The 18,040-nt window shown below is 37.2% G+C and overlaps 1 protein-coding gene across 1 annotated transcript; it reads left to right on the plus strand.

Annotated features, from left to right (window-relative positions):
• Positions 1–1,308: 1,308 nt before the first annotated feature.
• HBS1L (HBS1-like translational GTPase) lies at positions 1,309–17,097 on the plus strand (the record flags this gene model as incomplete). The annotated part of the gene is made up of 11 exons (XM_010292605.1): positions 1,309–1,426; positions 4,061–4,207; positions 4,944–5,018; positions 5,797–5,914; positions 6,073–6,141; positions 9,647–9,751; positions 11,792–11,882; positions 13,450–13,558; positions 14,155–14,255; positions 15,187–15,331; positions 16,440–17,097. Coding segments are annotated over 11 exons (1,090 nt in total), but the record flags the coding sequence as incomplete, so codon positions are not given.
• Positions 17,098–18,040: the final 943 nt, after the last annotated feature.

Consider the following 18,040-nt stretch of genomic DNA (forward strand, 5'->3'; position numbering starts at 1 on the left):
TGGTGGTGGTGGTCTGGGGAGGGTGCGGGTACAGGGAAGGGGGGAACAATCCCGAAGTGACCAAACACAAATTTTAAAAGTAGCCTTACATTAATGAGGCTGACGAGATTGTAGTAGTAGTGTTGTTGCGACGTTATAGTCTAAGGATGTAAAAGAGGAAAAGCTGATGGGGGGAAGGTCTTTTTCTTAATCCCCGTAGATGTAGCTGGGTGTAAAACAGACAAACTTTGAAGATCAATTCCTTTCACAGATCTGTAATAGAAAATTAAGCACCACATTAAGTATGTTATTTTCTTAAGACAAGCTACCTTTGATAGGATGTAATTAACATGTGGAACTGGAAATAGAGACAAGTATTTATTGCCTGCGAAGAGTAAAATGTTAACAGAAAGTACAGTTTGTGGAATAATTGTCATGAGCCTTAAAAGTGGTTTCCCTTGGTCTATGAATTTTTTAGTATCCAACAGTTGTTCATTGAGGTAACAGACTTCTCTTCAGAAGAGACATTGTAACTTTTAAGGGAAAAATTTTCTGAATTGGTATTTTTGATTGATTCTGTTTTCTCTTTACTTTGAGTTTTGTATTTTTAAAGAAATATGTTCTGGAGCCATCTGTAAATGTTTGCAGTTTTGAGGGAGTTGTTATGTTGTGTTTTTTCTGTCATTGGAAGTAGCATATTTTAACTGCCTGTGCTAATGTGAGAAGTTTTGTCCCTTGAAAGTGCTTGTCTGTCTTAATCATCTGGAGATGCAGATGACTAACCGAGACACAGACGTGTGCATGATAGGCGTTTGCATTTGATCAGGTGAATCCTATCCTATGTGCTGTGCAGAACATGTGATTGTTAGTGAGATGTAGAACTGAGTCGAAGTGCTGCGATCCCTCCTTGATAATCAGTAGTTCTGCATGTGGATGGAGCTTTGCAAATATATAACTGTATTCCTATAGTCGTATAGATGCCTTTTTCTGAAGAGCTAAGTATTACAAGTAGAATTAGTAATGATTTAAATATGTAGTACAATTTTCATGTTCTTGCACTGCGTGTTGGGACAAGTCTGTGGGTGCATGAAATCAGTACCGTGAATTCTGGGTGTTTGTTTCTTTGCGACAAGAATTACTGAAAGGCAACTCTAGAGGTCTGCTTTTCCAGCAAGCAGATTTCTTTCACATTTTTTTTTGTGCAGGCTATATCAGATGAAACCTATGAAGTGTATAATATCATGATTGTGTTTTTAACAGCTTACTTTGTATCTCTATGAAGCTTTCAAAGCAGTTTTAATGGTGCGTCGAATGTATGCTTTGTTTAAGGGGAGTGACAATGGATGTGGGTATGACCAAATTCGAGACAAAGACTAAAGTAATTACACTGATGGATGCTCCAGGCCACAAAGACTTCATTCCAAATATGATCACAGGAGCTGCACAGGTAGAGATAGTGTTTTAAAACTCTTTTTCCAATAGCATTAGTATTTGTACCTTTTTCTTAAATTGGTTTTCTTCTTCTTTTAAAATCCAAGATGAAATGGAATCATTGATGGTGCTAAGATATCTTTGAGTTTTTCATGAGTTTTCTAAACTTAAAAAAAGAATGTATTTTTTTAACTTTAAAGGCAGTTGCTTTTCTTGTTTTGGGGCATTAACTTTTTGGGAGTTTTATTAGGGAAGTAATTTTGATACTAAGTTGCAGTTTGATGAAATCAGACTTGAGCTTTGAAATGTGCCATATTTCTACTCAAGAAGTTCTGTCAAAGTGGTTTTCTAGGTAAAGATTTTAACTGGTTTTGAGCCTAAAGAAGAAAAGATTTGGAGAGGTCAAACAAAAGGCATTCTTCTATTTTTTATACGGGATGACAAAACATAACATAGCAAAGTTTATGCAGAGTGCATCTGTGTTGTCAATAGGACATTTGCAGAGACTATGTGCCACTTGTTGAGGAACAGTAGGTAAAGTCAAAAGTATTGGGCGCTTCCCATTGAGTTCAGAATATTACCATTCTTATATAGGTTAGTTATTTAATTTATGGAAATAGTAAATTGGGGGGTGGAGGAAGAATAACATGTGATTACATGACATAAAATGTCTGAAAATTTTTCCACTTAAAGGCACCCATTTTTAAGTAGTAGAATTGATTCTCCAAAGTAGCGGTGTAATCAAAGATTTTTTTTTTTTCTGAAGTTAAGCTACTGTTGTAGAGGTTTTTGCTTTGTGCATGTCATTACATTCTGAAATGTGAATTTCATCTTAAGATCTCAGTAAGGATGGGTACTGTTAGTATGAATTTACAGAGAGAGAACTATACTGTAGTTTGTTTGCTCCAAATTGTGCTCTAGCTCTGAAGCACAGCCTGGGTAAGAATTCAGACCTTGTGACCCAGTGGTTAGGCTGCAGAATAGTCAGAAGTTTGCAAATTAGTGTAGAGCCTGTACAGTCATCTATATTGTGGAGCATATATTGTAGGAAGGTCAGGAGTTTTAAAATTAGAACTGGATCTTTATTTTCAGAACAGTGGAAAATGTCATCTCAGACACACCATATTCTTTACAACTTTAGTTTAAATTGGTTTGTCTTTTGGGGGAAAAGTAATACAGACAGAAATGTTAGAAGACTTGCAGATCAAGCAGCAGTTGTATCAGTTCAGCAGAAGATGGGGCTGGCCAAATATGACTTGGTATCTCTATGTTCCCTCAGCTCTCAGGATGGTGGGGGGCTGGTGTGTTCTGAAGCCTGTTAAGAAATTACTGAAACTTTGCAAGTTTCTGTTGCCTATTAGAGTAGGCTCAATGCTGAAGCAAGGGGTGGAAGAAAGCAACCTTCTAAATGGCTCTGATGCCTTTTTATCGTGGAGAATTCTGTTAGGAGGTGAATCCCCAACTGCTGTTATGCAAAATGCAAATCAGCCTTATCAGGGCCAGGATCTGTCCTTTGATACATATGGTTAATTCACGTAAGTCCCCAGGTACGGTTTTTATAATTTAGAAAATACAGGATGTCCTTTTTTTTGAGGGAGAAGTTCACCACAATGCATTTTGGAGACTGATAGCTGTGGGGAAAATCATCCCTCATCCTTTTCCCGTTCTCACACTTGCACCGTCTCTGTATGAGCTGTGGGGATTTCACGCCTAAGACAGGGCGAGGGAATTCAGAGCCAGGACAATGTGCTGTCTCTGTTCCTTCTCCTGGCATCCTGAAGCATAAGTGTGTAAGGAAGGGAGAAGATTGAACTTTTTCTCCTCTCTTTCCATTATGTCCATCTCATCAGTCCTATGAAATTGTCTTACAATTTCTTGCTTCTTGACAGCAGTACCTTTATTGTTCACATCCGTTGCCATTGCTTGATACATGACGATGGTCTAACTGGCTGTTACTTAACACCAAAGCAGGAAAAGGAGAAGAAATATTAGCAGCATTTAAGGCTAACAGCAAAATCTGTGGTTTCTCCCTGTGCTTACATGCTGACTCTTGTGCAGTGCTGTAGACTGTGTGATATCTATTTGCTCTTAATGCTGTGGCAGAGAATTTGCCTAGGTGATAAAATAGGCTGCTTTCTCTTTTCCACCTGATTTTGCCATGCTCCAGTGTGAGTGGACTGTGAAGGATCGACATCCAACATGCAGTCAACCAGTTGTCCCAGTGATATAGTGAGGTGATTTATCTGTAATTTTTGCATCTTCTTGCTATGAAGGTGTCCAGACTGAGGCAGGGAGAACTGGACATTGTGCTCATACCCGTTCTTAAGCTTTTGGAGCAAGGGCCACTTTTGTATAGTTGAGATCTGTGCAGCACATTCATAGTGGATAGTTTGAAGAGGACAGGTTCTTAAAACCAAGAGTTGGCTTGTGTTTAACAGAAAATGGTGGTTTATGACATGAGATGACATAATATCTCACTGAAGTGGGCATGACACAGGTAGGACAGAGCAGTTTCAATTACATTTCAAGCACATCGGGATTCCTCCCATGTAAAGTAAATTTTGTGTGAAATATTGCTGATTGACATATTTACCCAGATTATTTCCACCTCTTAATCGCTTTTGATTGTGTTTCTTTTCTTTTAATCTAGGCTGATGTGGCTATTTTGGTTGTAGATGCTAGCAGAGGAGAGTTTGAAGCAGGGTTTGAGACTGGTGGACAAACTCGAGAACATGGATTATTAGTGCGCTCTCTTGGAGTGACACAGCTAGCTGTTGCAGTCAATAAAATGGACCAGGTACATGCTTAATTTTTTAATTTAATTGAAGGGCTTCCATCTAAGATTGTGGACCCTAAGTTTAAGGATCAACGTTGTGAAACCAATAATGAAGTATTGTTTCTTTCTTTGATTCTCAGGTCTGTCTCTTGTGTTTAGACTTTACAATACTTTTCTTTTTATTTACGGGTGTGTTTTCAAAGGACACAGAAGGATAGTTTTGGTGCTAAAATGGGGTCCCTCTTGTACTTGTGAAAATCTCACATCAGCAGTTAACCCAGTGGCATATGCAGGGGCATCTTGGTGGTCATTCTGGTCTGGACTAGATGACCTTAAAAGGTCCCTTTCAACCCAAAGATTCTGTGATTCTTTGATAAGACCCCAAGAGCTTTATTTAAATCTGTAAGGTGTGTTAGATATTACTAGTTGTGTTTCACATCATTACTATATTCTTGCTGAATCTGAATTTTGTGTAAACTTAAAAAAAAAAAGGTGCTGTTGAAGGACAAATCAAACTGAAGGGGCTTGCAAATTAAATGGTCTATTGTTTGCTATCAGTAATTGTTAATGTGTATGCTCTTACGTATTCAACTATGAATCCACCTGATCCACCTATAAATTTCATAGTTATAAATTCATTGGGTACTGTGTGCGAAGAACACCTACAGGTACTACAGAACTGGTGACATGCAGCTGTATGTCCAAGTCATGGTTAAAAACCTAAAATTTTATTATCATAATCTGTTTTCTATTTTAGGTCAATTGGCAACAGGAAAGATTTCAGGAAATTACGAGTAAGCTTGGCCAATTTCTTAAACAAGCTGGCTTTAAGGTAATGTAAATTTATGAGGTCTTTGTTGCTTTGTTCAGGCATTTGGGTATGATGAGCTTTTCTTCCAGTCAGGTTATTTTGTGTCACTTCCCTGCTACTACTACGTGCACATAGTATGGCAGATTCCTTTTCTTACTGGCAAGGTGTGCATTGAGCCCTGGATAAGGTTAGTCAGTTCTTCAGTACTCTTTCTGTCATCATCTTTGTTTAGCTCTGTTGAATCTTTGGGGCAGTCATCTCATTTGTAGTTTCTTGGGATTGTTGTCTACAAAGCAAAATAGACCAAGGGTCGTATATGTTAATGTTCGGGATTACATGAATGACAGTAGAGAGTTTTATACCAGAGCAGCTGTCAATGTGGACTATGAACTCAGAATAACACTCTCCATTTGCTGTTCTTGACTATTCTCCTTTTTCCTCAATTCCAACTACTATCCCTGTGGACTGGCTGTGGCCTTCCTGAAATCCCTATGCATAAACCAGCAATTCAAAACAAAGTTTGCCAAATATGGAATGGAGTTTGTTACCTGAACTCAGTTTCCAGTTGTTAATGTTGCTATCATCATGTTTAAGTATCTCCAACTCTGTTGGAGCACTGTGATCAGGCAAGAGATAAACAAAAGGGAAATGGATCTACTGCCTTCTCCAGGGGAAATAGGAATGTGCCAACTGTTCTTTTATAGCTTAGGTGCATAATACTGAAAAAATGTGCCTCTTGCTTCTGATAGAAGATCCTGTTGTTAATGTATGCTTAATGTCCGTTTGTTTTCTTAATTAGGAATCAGATGTGGCTTATATCCCAACGAGTGGCCTTGGTGGTGAAAATCTGGTCACAAGGGGTCAGTCAAGTGACCTCACAGATTGGTATAAAGGAAAGTGTTTGTTAGAGCAAATTGGTGAGTGCAATTTTCCTCATTTAAAAACTAGTATATCTTAGTCCTGTGTATGTCAAAACTTTCATTTTGGGGGAAATGTGGGACAAAGTCGTTGGAATGCAATATAGTTGATTTATCCCTAAGTGAGAAGTCTAAGAGTCTTATCAATTTATTTGCAGATTCTTTCAAGCCACCACAGAGATCAGTGGATAAACCATTTAGGTTGTGTGTTGCTGATGTTTTTAAAGGTTGGTTGTTTTTATAATATTTTCACCATCATTTCACCGATATTTAACACAAGTGTTGAAAAACGATGTATAAGTAAGACTTAAAGTAGGAGCTTTATGTGTATTGGTAGTCTTGAACAGGAATAGTAAATTTTCAGGCACTGTTCTTTGTCAAGTTTTAGATAGTACCGCTGAAGGAGAAACACAATGGAAAAGAAATTGAGGAAGAAAATCTGCATGATCAGCTAATTGGCTAAGTAGTGAGTTGATGGTTCTGTGGGACAGAATTTGGGAGTTTCTCTTTCACAAACTGGTTCTTGTTGCCTAAATGAATGTTTCTTAAACTTTTTGCAAGTGTGACTTTGGGCGCTTTTACCTTTCACTACTAGATTTATAAAAAAAAATTTGACTTGTTCCTTTTATGTTCATTGTTGTAGCTGTAAATAATGGTAAATTCCTTCATTTTCATATAAAAATTTGTGGGAGGGTGAAGTGAAAGAAAAGATGTGGGGGAGGAGACTGTTATAACCAGCCAAGGATTTAATGAAAGGTAGCTAGCTATTCCCTAGCACTAATGCAGATATGGACAGCAAATAACTATAACGAGGTCTTATTCCCATTGTCTGGAGAAAATAGACTGTCTTAAGCCCTTAAGGTTTTCATGGTAAACTTGTTAATTTTTTTGGTTATATGCATTTACATTTACAGGTAATTTAGAAGAAATAAGGTTTGTAACACTCATCCCATTTGAAACGTTTCATAGGTCCCTCAAGAAATGTTGCAAAATAATAACAGCATGATTTGAAATATTGTAAATAATTGTAGTCAAATATTATTATTGAAATTCATATTTTAAAAGAAATTCAACTTTTATGTATAGGGGATTTTTAGGGGAAGTACAAACAAGCCAGATCAAAATATTGATTGTAACTGGAAAAATCAGTTTTGTGCAATTTTCATGTGGATTTTTGAGAGAACACTAGATGCTGTACATGCCCTGGATTAGCTGACGTAAGGTACTGAAGCCATAATGTTAAATATTGAAACTTTGCATAAGAATTTACCCTAGTGTGTTACTGCTAGTTTTGTCATCTAGGCTGTCACTGGTTTTTTTTTTTTGTTTTTTTTTGGTTTTTTTTGTTTTTAATTTTGTGAGCTGTGGGAAGGTATTTTAGGATTATTGATTGAGGTCTTTCAAAATCTTATCACAACTTTTTGTTGCAATAACCATTTTTGTGTTGAGCTGAGTTTCACAAAATGAGCAATTTTGACTAAATCTGTTCTGTGGAAAAGTCTTGATTTTTTTTTTTTTTTTTTTTGGGTAAAGTATGCTCTTAATGTCTTTGGAAGGGACTCAATTTACATATACAGGGTTTATCACTAAATGTGGCCTTTTAGGTGTTTTTTAGGCTATTTTTTTTTCTTACTTTGTGATCTCAAAACTTAATTAACTTAGATGCCACCAGAGGAAGTAGCTACAGGTACGAGTACATGAAGCAACAGTTGTTCTCTGCTCTATTCCAGTGCCTGTGCATGCTCAGGAGGAGCTGTCCATAAAATTGTGTAAAAAGTGAGAGTGCTGAGTGTACTCTTGCATAGTTTGGAAAACCCCTTTCTTTATCAAGGTTACCCACACATATGATTCATCTACCTCAGCCTGATTTTAGCTGTTGTCCTCCATAGCCCTCCTAATATTCTCTCCAGGCAAACTATCTCCTGATCCAAGAAGTCGCTGTAAATTCCTTCACCGCTGCATCAGTCCCCACCTATCGTATTATAATGCTGTCTAGGGTATGGCTTGACCTGACTTTTAAAGAAGCCTTGTCCAGCAGCCAAATTCTGAGGACAAAGAACATGTCCTGGCAGAACCTGAGTACCATGAAAACACAGAAATCAGGCCATTTTTTATGCCATGGTTCTGTCCCCCACTATCCATTTTGTACTTGCATTGATTTCATGGGGAGCTGAAGGAACTTGACACTTTGCAGGCAGCAATCAGCATGGGAGAGGGCGAAGCTTCAAACACCACACTGGCTTACCAAGCCATAGCTGGTGATGTGGAAAAAAAAGGGAAATGGCTGTTGATTGTGCTTGCGAGTGTTTGGGAGCCTGGAACCAGTTCACATTTCCAGTTGCCTGCAAGTACTTGCAGAGGCAGCTTCAGGTTCTTTCGTGTACCTTGTTGAGGTGGTGTTTGTACCATGACTTGGGGATTCTTTTTCTAGCAAGTAGCTGCTTCTCCAGTTTTCTGTTCTTTTGACATCCAACATGTCATCTGTTAATGGACTGCATTCGTCTCATTTGCTGGAATGAATAGAGGAAAATTAGCTTGCAGGCATACTGGTGATATTTTTCCAGCTAGATAGATGGAAGCATTCATCAATACTGGTGATGAATGCAAAAGGGCAAGTTGGTAGTGTGTAACCTCAAGTTTTGAGGTCAACTTGCTCTTTTGAATTCAGCTTTAAATTAAGCTTTCAATCTAATGTGACACACAAAATACCAAGATGCTTGCTTATCACTGAATTCTAATGCTCAGCAAAAGGTATATTCATTGTTTGTATGGATACTGAAAATGTCATTGTAGAATCACTTCAGAGGATTCTTTTTAAACAGACCTGCAAAGACGTGCTAAGGAGATGAGGCATTTCTTAAGGTGTATGTGCACATGTTGAAAATACTGACATATCATTCAAATAATGAACAGAGTATTAGGACATATTTTAGACTAGATATCAGGAAAAAATTTCTTTACTGAGAGAGTGGTCAAGCATTGGAACAGGCTGCCCTGGGAGGTGGTGGAGTCACCATCTCTGGAAGTATTCAAAAAACGTGTGGATGTGGCACTTGAGGACATGGTTTAGCGGGCATGGTGGTGTTGGGTTGATGGTTGGACTTGATGATCTTAAAGGTCTTTTCCAACCTTAATGATTCTGTGATTCTGTGACATTGAAGAAAAAGTTTGCAGATCTTTTATTCATAAACACTGAAGTCATCTACAGTTAAAATAGCTCCTCATATTCAATAGGACTGAATCAATCTTTGACTTTCCAGGAGTAACAGTAATATGCAGACAGAGCATGTATGATTCTAACTCAGTTGAACAGTAAATGGCATAGGAACTTGTACCTATATGCATGAGCATTTTTATGAGAGGTCTGTGGTATGTTTATCTGTCACCGTAGTGAGAAACCGATGAATTAAATAAAATTGCTAGAAATTAAGGGGCTTAATCTAATACTGAAAAACTAAAAAATATTTCTTCATGTACCTACATTTGTTTAAAGAAGGATATTTCTCCCTTAGTTCTGAAAAACATAAGACCTAGAGGTTTTGAATTTAATGTTTCATTTTCATTATGATGCACAACTGGCTAACTTGCAAGTACTGAATACTCTGCTGGGGCGGGGGGACACCCATCTTCATTATATTAAAAGCTCATCTATGTATTGCTGAAGGGGTAACTTGTGATGGGAAATTGACCTTATTATGAAGTTTTTTGAAATTATTGCTGTGTTCATTACAGACCAAGGATCAGGATTTTGTGTGACTGGTAAAATAGAAGCAGGCTATATTCAAGTTGGAGAACGACTTCTGGCAATGCCTCCCAATGAAACTTGCACTGCAAAAGGTACAGCCTTCAGAAGCGTGTTTACTTTCAGGTCAATACTGGGCTAGAAGCAGTTACTGAAACGGTAACAGACTGTCAAACTGATACTAACTGTCAAACATAAAATGTGAAAGCATAAAACGAATTTCTTTAGATGTGACTGTGTCTGTATAAATATGTCTATGAAGAGTATGTGAAATCTTGCATGTGTTTTTTTTTTACCTTTTCTATCATATCAGGTATTCCAAGTGTTATAGCCTAATGATTTTTGACACTGCTTTATAAAGAACCTGTAAAAAAATCTGAGTTCCAGCAATGTCTATAAAAATATACAGTACAGGAATCGTTAATATTCAGCTTTGCTGAATATTCAGCTTTACTGCTGTTAGGAAGTGTGAGGATGTTGAACAACCTTTAGAAATTAATCTTACAAATTAGATGTGAAAAAGCTTCAGAATTAAATCTCTGCTGTTTGATGTTCATGTTCATGAGATTTGTCACTGATACTTTCATAATGTACAAACTTTCGGGATATAATTGTCCTAAGCAACTACAAAAGAGAAGAAAATTGAATTTAAATTTCAATACATGTGATTTCTGAAAAGAGAAATAGCTAAGTCAAGACATGAAAAGTTTAGCTGTTGCCTGATTAAGCTTGCTCTCTTTGTACTGCAGAGTTGTTATTTTTTCATATGCAAAAAGAAATATAAAATTATTCTTTTTCTACATTGACCAATGAATAAAAAATTAAGCCCTCAAAATAAATCAATAAGTTTCTGTATCTAACTAGCCTGAATTCAGTGATGTGCTGGTTTGACTGTCCTGTTCTGTTCCAGAATCAGCTTGTTCAGTGCTAATTTGGGAAGTTCTTCAGCGTGCCTGTTTATATGGTTGTAGGCACATTGTTTGCATGCACAAGAATGTTACAATAACATGGATGAATATGGGTGTCAGACTACTGTAGTCACTCCTCTGTTTTGCAAGTACAGGAAGTAGGATGGAAAAAGCTGTATTTTGTCTGAGTATCCCCCATTGTACGACTCTGAGGTTTTTCCTCTGTACTGCCTCTCGTATGGCTGAAATGCAGGTGAAGGTTGGGGTATTAGTTCATTAAGCATGTATTGTTTATATTTAATGTAAAGAAGAGATAATTCAATTTATCATACAATGTTTACTAAAGGTAGTGTGTGCATTAGGATTCCATTTTTTCAATTCAAAAGGCTGGGTTTCACTTATTCTGTGAGAATGACACTTGAAATAATTATCAACAATACTTAAAAAACAGTGCTTAACATGCTTGTAGTTGAGTGATGCTTTCTGGCATGTTTTTGACAAGTGGTTTTTGGAACAGATTTGCAAATCAATAAATAGCAAATAGCAAATAAATAGCAAAATAGAACTAGATCCTATAAATGTATGCAGTATTTGTAAAAAGTGGGGTTTTTTTCTTTCCTTCTTGGTATCTACCAGAAACTTCAGAATGTTAAGTCAGGAGCAATTAGTTTTGTCCTCACCCTCCTGTCAGGTTATCTTTTAAAGCAAATAAAAGACATCAAAATCAGAATATAATTACTTTTAAAGATGCTTTCTAATAGACGCGATGTCGTGAATGACAGGCATCAGTTACGCTTTTTTATGAAAGAGTCAGCAAACCCACTTAAGGTAAATGAAAGTTGACATAGTACCATTAAAGTATATGAAAGATGCGGTCTAGGGTGTGTGTGTACCTCAAAGGATGGGTGGGGCAGATACGGAGATATTAGTACTACGGCATTTTCAGGACTGCGTCATCTGCGCTGTGTGACAAGTGCCAGGTCCCCTCCTCTGGCTTAAATAAAGCCATGTTATGGTGCAGGGTGGGGTGAGAGAATAGTGAGTCCTCACTAAGGGGAAAAAAAGCTTCTTTAGTCTTCTCAGTTAAAAGCTTTTACTCTCAACCCATTCATACTGAAAATTGATGAGTAATGGTTGATGAAGCACAAATGGCCCAAACAGAGCTGTTTGTTTGTAGCTCAGAACCTAGGTACTTCACTGTGAGGTTCTGTTCTTACTCATTTCCAGGAATCACACTGCATGATGAGCCAGTTGATTGGGCTGCAGCAGGAGATCATGTTAGTCTCACTTTGACCGGCATGGATATCATCAAAATCAAGTGAGCAAAACTGGGTTTCAGTCTAAGTAACGGTTTGTTTTTAATGAAAAGTTTTATAACTATGACACTTAACAATCAGCAGTTTACTTGAAGAATGATGTGGCTACCAGGATATTTAAAACCAAAATGATGCATATCACCTGGCTTGCATGTACAGACGTTAGAAACATCTGCTACATGTACAACGGCAACCTCCGAAGAATACTGTTAGTTTTCACACTTTGCCCTAGTGCTGACACTGGTAACCTTTGAAGCCTTTTTCCTTAAGACTTATCTTTGGACATTTTAATTGCTGAATTAAGTAAATCCTTATTGCTAAATAAACCAGAAGATTTTTGAAGAGCTTATCGGATCATAAATCATTCTCACAAAAAACATCCAAACAACTGCCATTGTGTACTGATAAGTAAATCTGGACAAATGGAATTGATGGAAACTGTTTATTCAACACACTTAGCTTCTTGTAACATTTGTTTTCGTAAATGTTTTGCTGGCCCTTTTTTTGGGGGGTCTGATACATTCATTGAGACACAGAAAAATCTCTTTGTGTCTATTTCAGTCTGTAGGTTTCAAGCTTTTAGGTAAGTGTCAGTTGTTCTTCAGGCTAGAAAATTGGATCCATAATTTGTTCATCTTTTTTACGTTACAGTTGGACTTCACACAGCAAACTTTCAAGCTACTGTTTGAAAACCTCCTTGCATTAATAATTTTGCAAATTTATGCTCTGCTTTTAAGAGAGAAGTACAGGCTTTTCTGTATTGCCGTTTTGTAATGGGGTGTGATTCTCTGTGGTAAATGGAGGGGAGGAAAAAGTCTAGTTCTACTTGCTGAATGAAGGCTTGAGTCAATTCATTACCTTGATGTCATTCATCTTTTGGAGGAATGTTAGGTTTGTCAAGAAAATGTACGATGTTTTAAGTCCTCTTGATGAAATTTGATTACATCTGATGTACACATTTAATCATGCTGCTCGCCCTCTTGTTTTTCTGGGTTGGATTGATTTTCCTTTCATTTTAGATGGCTAAAACTAGCCACTGTGAAAAAACTGTCTAGTCTACCGTATTGCTGTAATGAGCAGCAGCATTCTTGTGACTCCACGTAGGTTCTTTTGGAAATGAGCGCAGCTAAGAGCTTAAGTTTTGAGAGTCCTGGTCACAATGTTCCTTTCACAAAATAATTGTTAGAGGCAGCAGCACTGCAATTTTGGGCACCCTGCAATATTTTATGCTCTCGATTTGGAACAATTAATCTCTGAATGAAAGTCTAATTCTTCAAAGTACCTACGCACAGGAAACAGTGACATTTTTAGAAACTGATTAGCAATGGATGTAATTGTTCACTGAACTAGACAGACCTCTTCATGCATACCCACAAAATACTGTAGATGTTGTCTAGCAATTAATTTTGTTACAGGCTTTAATACAGTGTTCCTGATCCCCGCGCCCCCCGGATTATATTGAGGTGGTGTTGTCTTTGATTTGCTTAAGTATTTATCTTTTTCCAGTACAGTGATTAACATTTATATGTCAAAATACATATAATTTTCTCTTGTTCTCCTGTCTTGTAGTGTTGGCTGTGTATTCTGTGATCCCAAGGAACCAATTAAAGTTTGCACTCGCTTCAGAGCTCGGGTTCTTATCTTCAATATTGAGGTTCCAATCACTAAAGGATTTCCTGTAAGTCACTGTTAAAGTTCCTGTTCATTACAGGTTGCTCAGGGCTTTTCCTCTCCGTGTTTGACCTCCTGAATATGAGAGGCATTTGGTGCCCAGAAGTGATTCTCTCTCTCCAGAGGAAACGGATTCTTCTGCAATTTGAAGAGGATGTGAGAGGCTATTGTGGCTGCTCATGCATATTCTTACTGACTTTTAATACATAGCTGAGCCATTTCAGAGGACATGAGTTCCACCACAGTCAGGCTGGGCTGTCCTTTTAGAAAGCTCATGCCATGTAGGAGTATAATATGCACTTAGTTGTAAGATACCTTTTAAAACAAATAAAATACCGGTTCATGCTATGGAACTGCACTGAAGTGGCAAAAGCAGAACACTTAAGAACGAAAAATGTATTTATGATGGATCTGTAGAGATCACGAAGTTTAGGAACTGGGAACAGTTATTGAATGTGAGGCAGAGACTTCTGTGGGAGAAGTTTTATAAGCATTTGTTTAAAAAAATCAGTCTTAAAATACTTGAAAACATCAACTTCTTTTATTACCTAGGATTTCTGATTATTGCAGAATGTTTAATAACTGAAGAAAACATATTTTTAGGTGCTTTTACACTATCAAACTGTAAGTGAACCTGCTATTATTAGAAGACTGTTGAGTGTCCTGCACAAAAGCACTGGTGAAGTGACAAAGAAAAAACCTAAGTAAGTGTTTTGAATACTTAATAATCACTCAAGAAATGGGCTGACTTTTGATTAATATACAGTGTATAAAGCAGGTTCTGTTATGAAGCATTAATGTGTTTATAAGAATATGCTTTCATTGTTTTAGTTGGTTTCATGTTTAGATTTCAGAGCGCTTTACGAAGTGAAAAACCTCCTGCCCACTTGGTAGATGCTGAGCGCCTGAGAAGTAAAATGACTTGCCTAAGGTCACTTGCAGAATTGGGAGTGAATCCTAGATCACCAGCCCTGAACTTAAAGGACTTTTTTTTTTTTTTTTTAACATTATCTCTTTTCTTCCTGTAATCGCATGGGATCGTTGGTATAATTCTGGAGATGGGTTGCTGTCTAAAATAAACTCAACTAGACAGTGGGTCAGAGAACAAGATTTAGGGAGTCTTCCCATAGAAGTTAAACTACGGGAACATCAGTCTAGTTATTTAAAGCTGTATTTGGGTAGAAATGCTATTTGATACGTAAAACGTTACCAGAATATTCCTTTTCCAAAAATTGCGTGTCTGAAACTGTTGCTGAAAGATAATGGGAAGAAAAATCATGACTTCTATAGAGCAATGAATTGGCTCTTTAGTCACTGGGTTTGAAACAAGACTTGATTTCTACTAGACATGGAAAAAAACAGGTATTAATGAAATAATTAACTTCAAGACCATTTGCTAAATGTTGTGGTAGATGCCCTTCTCTAGAAGTTTTTAAAGAAAACTCAGATGCCTTATTAAAAGGTATGCTCCAGGCAAGTGAGTTTTCAGTCTGGTGGCTTGGGTTACACTTGAAATCAAGCTTGATCATTATACTTTTGGCTTTTTAAGTGGTGTTTTTCCATTTATTCACTGTTCTCTTTTTCATTTATGCATGCATGTATTTATAATAGAATTTTCTGCTTATTTACCCGCAGGTTCTTGACTAAAGGACAGAATGCTCTAATAGAATTACAAACTCAAAGACCTGTTGCTCTAGAGTTGTATAAAGACTTTAAAGAGCTCGGGAGGTTTATGTTACGCTACAGTGGTTCCACTGTTGCTGCAGGAGTTGTTACAGAGGTATGGCATTTTTGTAATGACTTTCTGTACTGTAAAGGAATGGTGTTAACTTTCACATAACACTTAGTTTTTATGGTTAAGGCCTGTTTTACACCCTTTGGCGTAAAAAGTGAATTAATTCTGCTGAAAAAGAGACAGTACTCCAGCAACATGTGAGGAAAACTTGCCACGGTTCTGTTAAATTTATTAGGGGCAAAAATTACTCTCTTCAGAATTTTTGTGTTGTGCATTTTTTTCCCCCCTCTCTCAAGTTAAAAAATAACCCTTCACTACTTTAGCATACATCAGTCTTCCTGAATTCTAATTGCCTGTATAAATATACCAGAAGTAGTTTGTAAATAAGAAGTGTTGGCCAATTTTACTGTGGCTAGTTTGGGTCCCAGATCTTTTTCTGTTAGTATTAAAGACAATTGTACATTTGAGTCTTACCAATGCCTGTAGACATTTTCTGATCCTGTGTAAGCGAGAGGAAGCAAAGGCTGTGGGGCTATATATAAATGTTTTGCCTTCTGTTAGGAGCAAAAAATATGTATGTCCCTCTGTCTGTCACTTTAATCCAAAAATCATGGTAAGATTTTTTAGAGTTTAAGTTCTAATTCTAGGCCTGAGGGAGAGCAATTTAGTCACATTAACCAAGTTCTGGTACTGAGACTTAAAGCTGAGTCATTTAATGTCAAAACTTGGAACTAGGGCGTGAGAATTTCTGACTTCTCCCTGTGTGTGTAGGAATGATGTGCTACGTCTGTCAGAGGCTCTGGGCTATACAGAGCTTTAATGCTGTTAACAATCCTGTCTGGTCTTAAATAGGATCCAGGATTAGGGCTTTAATCTTGCACACATTTTTCATCAAATTGAACTTAAAGTGAATGATGTCCTATTTAGAACTATGATGTCCCATGTTTGTAGAATTGGGAACTAAATAACTCTCTGGTTGTTATTTGGGAATTACTATTTTAGTACTTGTGACCTTGTTCCAGAGAATTTTAGAGCAGAAGGAATTATTTTTTCCGCAGCTCACTATATCATATTGAAAAAAACTATGATCATTTCATGTGTAGTACTTCGTTTTTCACCACGGGGTTTTTTTTTCATTTGCTTATATTTTTAGATTAAAGAATGACAGTGGTGCCAGAACTTCCACCGTCCAACCAAAATGCAATCAGATATCCAAACTTCTGTTTAAGAATCCAGTTACTTCAGTTGAAGGAACAAGTGCAATTAATTGGGGAGAAGACTATGATGACTAAAGTTAAATGGTGTGAGACGCCTGGGGAGCCCTTCATCAGTCTCTCCCACTGCAGAACAAGATGCCAACTGACAAGGAACTGCTACTGTTGCACTTCTCATTCTCAAGAATCTTGTGTGTTTCTCATTTGGAATGTAGCCCTTAGAGAGCTTGATGGAAAAATCTTAGAAAGTTGAGTTAGAGAAAAAGGTGATATATCATCATGAAACAAACTCCTTACTTCCAGACATAAATTGTTTACATGTTTTCTTTGATTTGCTTTTTTGATGCACATTAATTCAGTAAAGTAACTTTCTTGGTCTAATATATTTTTAGGTTTGAGTTAAATGCATATTCAGGGAAAAAAAGAACTATTTACTTTGGTTTCAAGAGAATGGCATGCAGTATTATGCCAGATTTGTTTTCCCTGTCCCAAAATTTATTTAAATTTATTTCTTTTGCTGTGTAGTGGAAGCAGTGCCAACATTGGCTAACTTTATTTTTTAAACTGTAAGAATAATAAAATAACTTTGTCTGAGCATAATTTTTGTCTCCTTCATTTTTTGTTATTTAAACACTTCTAAATTGTGTTAAATCATTCTTTGCTTTCCATAACTCAGAAGTTTCAGAGTAAACTTATGAGTTAAAATGCGAAACAGGCATGCGACTTGTCTTGCTGTGGAAATAATTTCAGTTTCTCTCGCGTTACTCAGTGCAGCTACTGCGCATACATATCTCTTTCATCCAGACTTAGTGCTCTTTTGAACAAAAGCTGACAGTTTAATCTTGGGATGTATGCTAAAGCCAGATTTCGTGCTTACTCAAGGCTGTAACTCCTTCCTGCTTTTTAGTAATAAGACAGGCAACTCACAACTGAAGAGAGGGTCCTGCCACCTCCAGCATAAGCTCAGGGCAGACACACTTTACTATGACTTAGAAAAATTTTTTTTTTTCCCCAGTAGGAAGTGAGAGAGGACCTCAGGTATTTCAGGACCTGTATGCAAGTGTGGAATGGAGCCAACTCTACTTTGACCATAGTAGTAGTGTAGTAGGGAACGAACTAAAGTACTCACTCCAGAGCATCGGTCACTGGGGTTAACTGAAGTAAAGCTGTGCCCTGTGTAGTGAAGAACACAAAAAGTCTGTGATCATTATTTAGTTCAAAGTCATGTACAGTCCATACCTACTCTTCTCACGTGCCTTTTTTGGTAGGTAGCTTTTTTTGCACTTAGCATGCTTTAGCCCCAATTCAGCAGTTACCTGCACTTGACCACATAAATAAATTGTACTGTTGACTGTGTGCACATTTATAGAAGTATCAGCAATGCTTTATGTGAAATGACTTCTGTAAAATCTTACGAATCTGAAATACCTGAAAACTGTTATTGCCAAAACTGAAGCTTATGAATTATCTCTATTTGTTATGTCTTTCTGTAGTCCAGAGATTGCATTTAAATACTTAGCAGTTTCAACATGCCGGCTGT

The sequence above is a fragment of the Phaethon lepturus genome, unplaced genomic scaffold (assembly GCF_000687285.1).
Source record: "Phaethon lepturus isolate BGI_N335 unplaced genomic scaffold, ASM68728v1 scaffold4318, whole genome shotgun sequence".
NCBI lineage: Eukaryota > Metazoa > Chordata > Aves > Phaethontiformes > Phaethontidae > Phaethon > Phaethon lepturus.